This window comes from Polyergus mexicanus, unplaced genomic scaffold (genome assembly GCF_030449975.1).
Source record: "Polyergus mexicanus isolate NDT 795.1 unplaced genomic scaffold, iyPolMexi1.0 SCAF_10, whole genome shotgun sequence".
In the NCBI taxonomy this organism is placed as follows: domain Eukaryota; kingdom Metazoa; phylum Arthropoda; class Insecta; order Hymenoptera; family Formicidae; genus Polyergus; species Polyergus mexicanus.
The window spans coordinates 6,208,739-6,216,951 of record NW_027223330.1 but is presented as its reverse complement, the minus strand read 5'-3'; the positions used below and the strand labels follow the sequence as shown (position 1 = coordinate 6,216,951).

Here is an 8,213-nt window from a genome sequence, read left to right as displayed (position 1 = left end):
CCCTCGTCCACGCTTATATGGAGCGAAATAAAGTCCATGACCTTCCATGGCGCAATTATGGCGTTGTATTTCTTCGAGCTGACGTTGCGCCGCCTTGCTATCATTCATCGCCTTCGCGATTCCCGCTGCTCCGCCAGCCAACGAATCGGGAACTCCCAATAATAATAAAATTGATAAGATACCGCGCTTTGCCATAGAAAGTATTCGTTTTTTCACAGTCTTTTTCTTTATCCATAATTTTTGAAATAGTATCAATTATCGAGGAACTTTCCGAAGCTCTCTGATTTTATTATAAATTAAATTATGCGTCGACAAAACGAATCAGTTTGTCAATATCGTTTATTTCGAAATGTCGATTAATAAATTTGGATTATGGTTGGGAACACCGAACAACTCATACTACCAATGGGATTATTAAGAAATTACATGCGCGATAACGCTCTGTGTCAGACAGTCTCCGGCTTACGTTTCAAGCTTTTAAAAGATAGATTGGAAAATTTGTGAAAAAAATAATCACGCTCGAGACGAATATGCTGACGCTACAAATAATGATGGACGAGATGCAGAAAATGCTTTGGTACGCAACTCACGCTACATCTAATTCAGCGCAGGAGAAGAAAGATATACAAAGAATATACGTGGAGGAATTACTTCATTATTGTGAATTATGCCTCGATCAAATATGCCGCGAAAGACCTCTAAAAAACTGCTGCTCGTGGAAGAATTGCATGCTACAGCAAAAAAAATTTCCCACGTAGATGTGTCATAGTATGCGGATTCGATAATCTGTGGCAAGCAAGCGTGATCGAAACGCATCCATATGCACGATTCAACAAAGGCTACAACTACATACTCAGTTATTGATGCAAGTATCCGTGGGCAGTACCGCTCAAGAGTAAGAATGGAAACGAGACGGCTGACGCAAAGATAATTCGAGACGATGGAAAATGCCCGAAAAATTTTCAAATCGACAGAGGGAAAGAATTTTACAACGCAAATGTACAGAAACTTGTGAAGAAACACAGCATTAATCATTATTCGACGTACTCTCATGAAAGCCTCGGTCGTGGAACGATTTAACCGAACATTAAAGAGCAATATGTGGAAAATGTTTACGCTTAATGGAAATTACAAGTTCGACGCGTTATCCCGGCTCGTTAGAGAGTACAACGTGCGAAAACATCGCACTATCGGTATGAGACCTATCGATGTTATCCCCGCGATCGCCGATAAACTTTTAAATACGATATACAGCAACGTAAAGATTGCGACACCGGCAAGATTCGAAGTAGGCGATCCGTGTACGCGTGAGTAAATTCAAGACAAAAGTTATACGCCAAATTGATCGACCGAAGTGTTTAAGGTTGTGAAAGTGCAGAAAACTAATCCCGTGACATATGTACTCGAAGATTCACGCAGAAATCCCGTCGCCGGCGGATTTTACGAACACGAGTTACAACGCATTGTCAATCCCGTACATCTCGTGGAAAAGGTGATATGCAAAAAGGGTGACAAGGTTTATGTGAAATGACTTGATGCTACACACAACTCTTGGATAGATAAAAATAATATAGATTGCGGTAATGTATCACTTAATGCTTCTTATCATACAAGGTTGCGAGCAGCTTATCTTGCTGCTTACCAGGTGGTTTGTTATGTTTCTGGCAAAACGGTGGGTCAGTGTGCGCATCGTGAACATGTTCCGGATATTCGAGATCAACTTCAAGAATATAGCCTATAGGCGAATAGAGCGCGATCGATGATGTATCAAAATCGGATGCGTCGTCAACCCATCGAAAACTTGCATAGGGCAAAGATTGACATAACTGAAAAAAGAAATTTAACTCCGCGCAAAGTAGCGATGAGAAGGAAAGGAACGAAAGAAAGTCGCACCGACCTGCAATAGAATATCAAGTATTACACCTCGAAAATACGCCGCATATACAGACAGGATTGGACCTTTTCACATTACCAATGCGAGAAGCGAAACGCGAAAAAATAAACTTACTATTCGATACAGGAGCCGCAATATCATTAATTAAAGTGAAACATTTAAAAGGCGAAACGTTAATAGAAGAAGAAAAAATAACGCTCACCGGCGTTACGGGACATAAGATATGTACACTTGGAAAATTTAAGGCGACAATAACTCTGAGAGAGCGCCGAATCAAGCACACTATGTACGTTGTTAAGGATGATTTTCCGATAGAATATGACGGAATACCAGGAGTTTATTTCCTACGAAAACATCAAGCCACTTGCAATTATAAAACAAAACAATTAAAGGTAGGACAGCATATCTTAAAACTTTACCCCTATCTAAAAATGACGCTGAAACCACGTAGCGAATCTATAATACAGGTCGCTACTGACAAGAACACGATAAGCGTGATAAAGGCAGAAGAAACGATACCAGAAATATTCATAGGTAATTGTCTAGTAGAACCTACGAGTTACCTATGTGCAGCCAGCATTATAAATATAACGGATAACACAATCGAAATGCTAATGCCGCAAGTAAGTATAGAGAAAATCAAACGAAGTGAAACAGAAGAAATTAACGTAATACGAACGCCAAAGAAAGAGGAAGTAATTCTGCGTAGTGAAAAAGTATTACGATTATTACGTACACAACATTTAAATAAAGAAGAAAAGAAAACGATAATGGAAATCTGCAAGGATTATAGCGACGTGATGCATATCGAAGGAGAACTACTGACACAGATACCGTCGCGCATAAGATTGCAACGTAAGCAGATAGCTCACCGGTCAATGTACGGCCTTATAGCCTGCCGGAGAAGCATAAAGAGGAAGTAAATCAACAAGCCCGAGAAATGCTAAGAAATAAAATAATCCGACCAAGCACGAGTCAATGGAACGCACCGTTATTGGTAGTCCCTAAGAAAGCCAATGCGTCAGGAAAACCGAAATTACGAGTAGTCGTAGATTTCAGAAAATTAAATGATCTAATGGAGATTCATTTCCCCTACCGAATATAACGGATATATTAGATCAGCTGGGAAACGCCAAGTACTTTACAACTCTGGATTTAGCATCCGGATACCACCAAATTCCGATGAAAGAAGGCGACAAATGCAAAACTGCTTTTTCCACATCTCACGGGCATTATGAATACAAGAGAATGCCCTTCGGATTAAAAAATGCGCCAGCCACATTTCAAAGGCTAATGAATTCAATACTGATAGGCATACAAGAAATAAAATGCTTGGTGACTTAGATGACATCGTAATCTACGGAGCGAGCTTACAAGATCATGACAAGAGACTCATCGAAGTCCTACGAAGATTGCGAGAAAATAATCTTAAGCTACAGCCTGACAAATGCGAATTCCTACGAAAAGAAGTGACATATCTAGGTCATATAATTACGGAAAATGGAATATCGCCGGATCCATCTGAACTAGAAGCTGTGAGAAATTTCCCGACGCCTAGAAAAGTGAAAGATATCCAAGCTTTTATAGGATTAGCCGGATATTATAGAAAATTTATTGAAAATTTCTCAAAGATTGCGAAACCGCTAACGAAGCTAACGAAAAAGGAAAATAAATTCGAGTGGACTCAGGAACAACAACAAGCATTCGAAATGCTTAAAGAAAAATTAATGACGGCACCCTTATTAAAATATCCAGATTTTGAAAAGGAATTCATAGTAACAACCGACGCATCAGACTATGCAATCGGAGCGATATTATCGCAAGGAAAAATAGGCCAGGATCAACCAGTAGCCTTGCCAGACGAATACTAGCAAAAGCCGAACAAAACTACAATACGACCGAAATGGAACTATTAGCAATAGTATGGGCCGTTAAACATTTTCGACCGTACTTATACGGGACAAAATTTACGATAGTCACAGACTATAAACCGTTCGTATGGTTATTTAATGTAACCGACCCTGGACCTCGATTAATTAGATGGAGACTAAAATTAGAAGAATACGATTACGAGATCATCCACAAGGCCGGGACAGCGAACAGAAACGCTGACGCACTAAGTCGACATGTGGCGGATATCAACAGCGTCGAGGAAGATGAGAGCCCCGACACGAAGATAACGCGAGAATACATGGAAGACGAGAAGCAACGCATTCTATACGAATATCACGATGCACTTGTGGGAGGGCATCAAGGAAAAGAACGCACGATTAATCGAATTCGCCTAGTGCACAATTGGCGAGGATTGACAAAAGATGTCGAAGACTATATAACAAAATGCAAATTTTGTCAAAAAAACAAATTATCGCGAAAAATTAAGGCACCGCTAATAATAACAGACACTGCCGACAAACCTTTTGAAAAATGTGCTTTAGGTATCGTAGGTCCACTAACGATTACTAATAATAAAAATAAATATATTTTAACGTTCCAAGATAACCTAACAAAATTTAGTAAAGCAATTCCGATACCGAACCAGGAAGCCGCGACAATCGCAAAAGAATTCGCGACAAAAATAATCTTTGAACACGGTATCTCAGAAAAAATATTAACGGATCGTGGAACAAATTTTTTAAGCGAAATATTTAAAAACACATGTAAACTATTAAAAATCGAAAAGATTCAAACAACCGCGTAACATCCGGAAAGGAACGGAGCGCTAGAACGATCTCACCGAACGCTAGCCGAATACTTCCGACATTATATAAATGCCGATCAAACGGATTGGAACGATTGGATTCCCTATGCGATGTTTACGTATAATACAACATCGCACACGGCGACAGGGTTCACACCTTTCGATAATTTACGGGCACCGAGCAACATTACCGACGACATTGTCGCAACCGCCTAAGCCCACGTATACATACGATGATTACGCGTAAGAATTAAAAGAAAATTTACGCGCCGTACAGCAAGTTGGGAAAGGAGCATCTAAGGAATAAAAAAATAAAAACCAAAGAAAACTATGATAAAAAGACGAAAGAATTCAGACTCAAGGTAGGAGAAAAAGTCCTCTTGTATGACGAAACAGTTCGCCGAGGACGATCGAAGAAATTGGACTCCCTAAAGACCGGACCCTACACAATAATCGAAAAAAATTCGGAAATGAACTACACGATAAAAAGGGGAAGGAAAACCATACGCGTCCACATAAGCCGACTGAAACAGTTTATTGAAAATTAAAGCAGAAAAAAGAAGAAAAAAGAAAAACGCACGAATAAAAGAAAAATAGAATAGATGATAAGGAAAACATAAAACGAAAATTAAAGAAATTCCTACCTTAATGTCCTCCACGACCACGTCCAGCACCGTGACCCAGACTTCACTCCCGCATAGCCTGAAGGAGGGCCTGATCACGACCCACAGGACGAGGCTCAGGGTTGAGGAAACGACCGCGACCCACAAAACAAGGCGCCAGATCCCAACGGAACTCAAGTCCGCGACCTCGATTGATATGGGGCGGCGGCGCGTCCACAGGCACTTCCAGCACAAACGCAACATCACGATCGACCACCAAATCTGGAAGACCCAGCAAGTCGACCTCGCAAACAAGCGCGGGCGCCGAGAGTTGGTCGCGAAAGGAACAAGCAAAATGGTCCGACAAGTCTGGCACGTCCACTAAAGGATATTGACCCCTAACAGAAGCCTGAGCAGCGCTGAAGAACAGCTCGTGGCAGTTAGGAGCCATAACAAAAAAAAAAAAACTTCTGCAGAACACTAATCGTATATAACGATTATAAAAAACGACAGGACGATGTCGAAAGACAAACTGAATAAAAGAATGAATAAATAGCCTGGAGAGGGCTAGGTAAAACAAAAGTAGCTGCATATGCATCCAGAGAAAGAAGGAAATGCACCGCATGATTCTAAGAAAATATTATAATATAATGCAAAGCTTTCTATTACAGGAGTCTTATTGCATGGAGCACCTGGAAGGAAACCAAACCTGATACCCAAGGAGAAATAAAAGAATTTAAATATGGACCGGGTATCTATTTCGAAAAATTAGGCAAGATAAACCAAATCGAATCCATATGGAAAATGATGATAAAACTAGACATCGCCGCAATGGATCATCGACATGAATAATTGAAAAACTATATGGTACAGACGAGAGTTCTATGCTACGATAAACCATTGCAAATAAAAATGAAAGAAACCTGACACAACCTGCTACAAATAGTAGAAAAGGACAGAGAACAAGCAGAAAAACTGCTGAAACGTCTGAAAATCGCGTACCAAGCACCCAGGAAGACAAAACGTTAATCGACGGTCTAGGAACGATAGCCAAAACACTCTTCGGCACAATGGACGCAGACAACGAAAAAATTATAAAAGAGCAATTAAATCTCATGCAAAGAAATCAGCAAACGCTGCAACACGCAATGAAAAATCAGATTAAAATATTAAACGCAACAATTGCACATGTGGATAATGTTGAGAAAATTCTGCAAGAAAATGAAGAACAATTTCTAAACATAACAGAGAAGATGCGACAAGCCTGGATACAAGCAGAAGCCGGCTATGGACAACGAGAAGATCTCGACGATCACTTTATAATATTAAATACCATAATAAAAGATCTAACAAACGATCTTATGGACATTATCGCGCATCTGACTAACGCGAAAGAAGGAGTAATCGACATAAGATTACTACCCATAGAAAACATCCCAGAGAACCTCAAGGAAACAGCATCACAAATACCGCAGGGAACGCACTTCCCATTTCAAATATCCGCAGAAAATTGGAGAACAATCGAAAAGTTCTTAACAATTAGCGCCTATTAGGATAATACAAATATATTTACGATTATAAAGATTCCGCTAATCACATAACCCGAGTATGAAATAATAAAGGCAATCCCACTACCTACGCACAAATATAACAATACATTTATATTTATAGAGGTAAATCAACCAATAATAGCGATAGACGTAGATAGCCGAACATATTTTACGCCTCACGAAAACGATCTAAATAAATGCGTGCGAAACAATTATCAATATGTTTGCGAACAGAATTATCCCGTACATCATTTAGACGAAAGAGCGCTATGCGAAGTACAAGCATATGTGCAATTAGAAACATACACAAACAATTGTTATATTCGACACATACACACGAATACAACAATATGGATAGCGCTGAGTAATGCGAACTCATGGTTATACTCTACACGAGCAAACCAACCGATCGAATTAACGTGCAAAAACGACGCAACGTGAAAAATAGAAATAAAAGGAAGCGGACAGTAGTGATACTGGGCCGGTTCTAACTCAGGTCCTCTGAGGGGGAGGGCGAGGGGCGAGGGGAAACCGGCGGGGGGGGGGTATGACGTCACGGGGGGGGGTATGACGTCACGCTGGGAGTCTGGGGCGAAACGGTTGGTGCGGGGTCCGCGGATAGGGGGAGGGAGACCACGGCGGAACGGTAGGCGCGGGGGCCGCGGTGAGGGGGAGGGGGATCGCGTCCTAACCGATAAACGAGGAACCCGCTAACCTAACCTAACCGATAAGCGAGGGGGAAGGGGGATCGCGCGAAACCGATAGGCGAGGGATCCGCGAGGAAGAGGAAACGCGAAGGTACGATGCCGCGAGTAGGTGTTAGAGAGATAGCGCGAGGCGTCCGCGATGTGTAAGAGGATAGCGCTAATGATATTCTATGGGCGTGGGAGAAGGATAGCGCAAGACGTCCATATGAGCGTAAGACAAGGATAGCGTTTGCATGCACGTGGGAAAAGGATGGCGCTAGGCGTTCGCAATGTGTGGAAGAGGGATAGCGCGAGGCGTTTGCAATGTGTGGGAGAGGGATAGCGCGAGGCATGCATGTAGGAAAAGGAAAGAAGAAGATGCAGAAATAATCGATACTTTAATAATAATAATAATAATAATAATAAGTTTATTTAATAATTGTGTGTATATTACAATGTATGTGTGTGTATGTGTGTGTGTGTGTATGCATTGTCTCAAACATTTTAGAGTAGGAGATGTATCACTTACAAAAAACGCTTACTCTACTCTTGATAAGAAAACAAAAGTTAGTATGTTTCCACGAGCAAATATCTAAAGTCTTTTAAATATGAATAATATATTATTATAATATGTAAACCATTATCGAACGGCAATCGAATGGCTATGAACGGCTTTGAACGACTATCGAACGGCTTTTGAACGGCTATCGAACAGCTATTGAACGGCTTTGAACGACTTTCGAACGGCTTTTAACGGTTATCGAACGACTATTGAACGGCTAT

General features: G+C 40.9%; 1 protein-coding gene across 1 annotated transcript; it reads left to right on the top strand.

The window, feature by feature from the left end:
• Positions 1-1,099: 1,099 nt before the first annotated feature.
• LOC138937021 (uncharacterized) lies at positions 1,100-1,531 on the top strand. Its single transcript, XM_070302872.1, has 2 exons — positions 1,100-1,288; positions 1,364-1,531. The coding sequence occupies exons 1-2, from the start codon at positions 1,100-1,102 to the stop codon at positions 1,529-1,531; spliced, it is 357 nt and encodes a 118-aa protein (XP_070158973.1).
• Positions 1,532-8,213: the final 6,682 nt, after the last annotated feature.

Excerpts from the sequence above, each read along its gene's own strand:
- LOC138937021 (XM_070302872.1), top strand. The coding sequence starts at position 1,100 with ATGTGGAAAATGTTTACGCTTAATGGAAATTACAAGTTCGACGCGTTA. Across the intron at positions 1,289-1,363 it reads CGACACCGGCAAGATTCGAA|GTTGTGAAAGTGCAGAAAAC; the intron begins GTAGGCGATCCG and ends GAAGTGTTTAAG.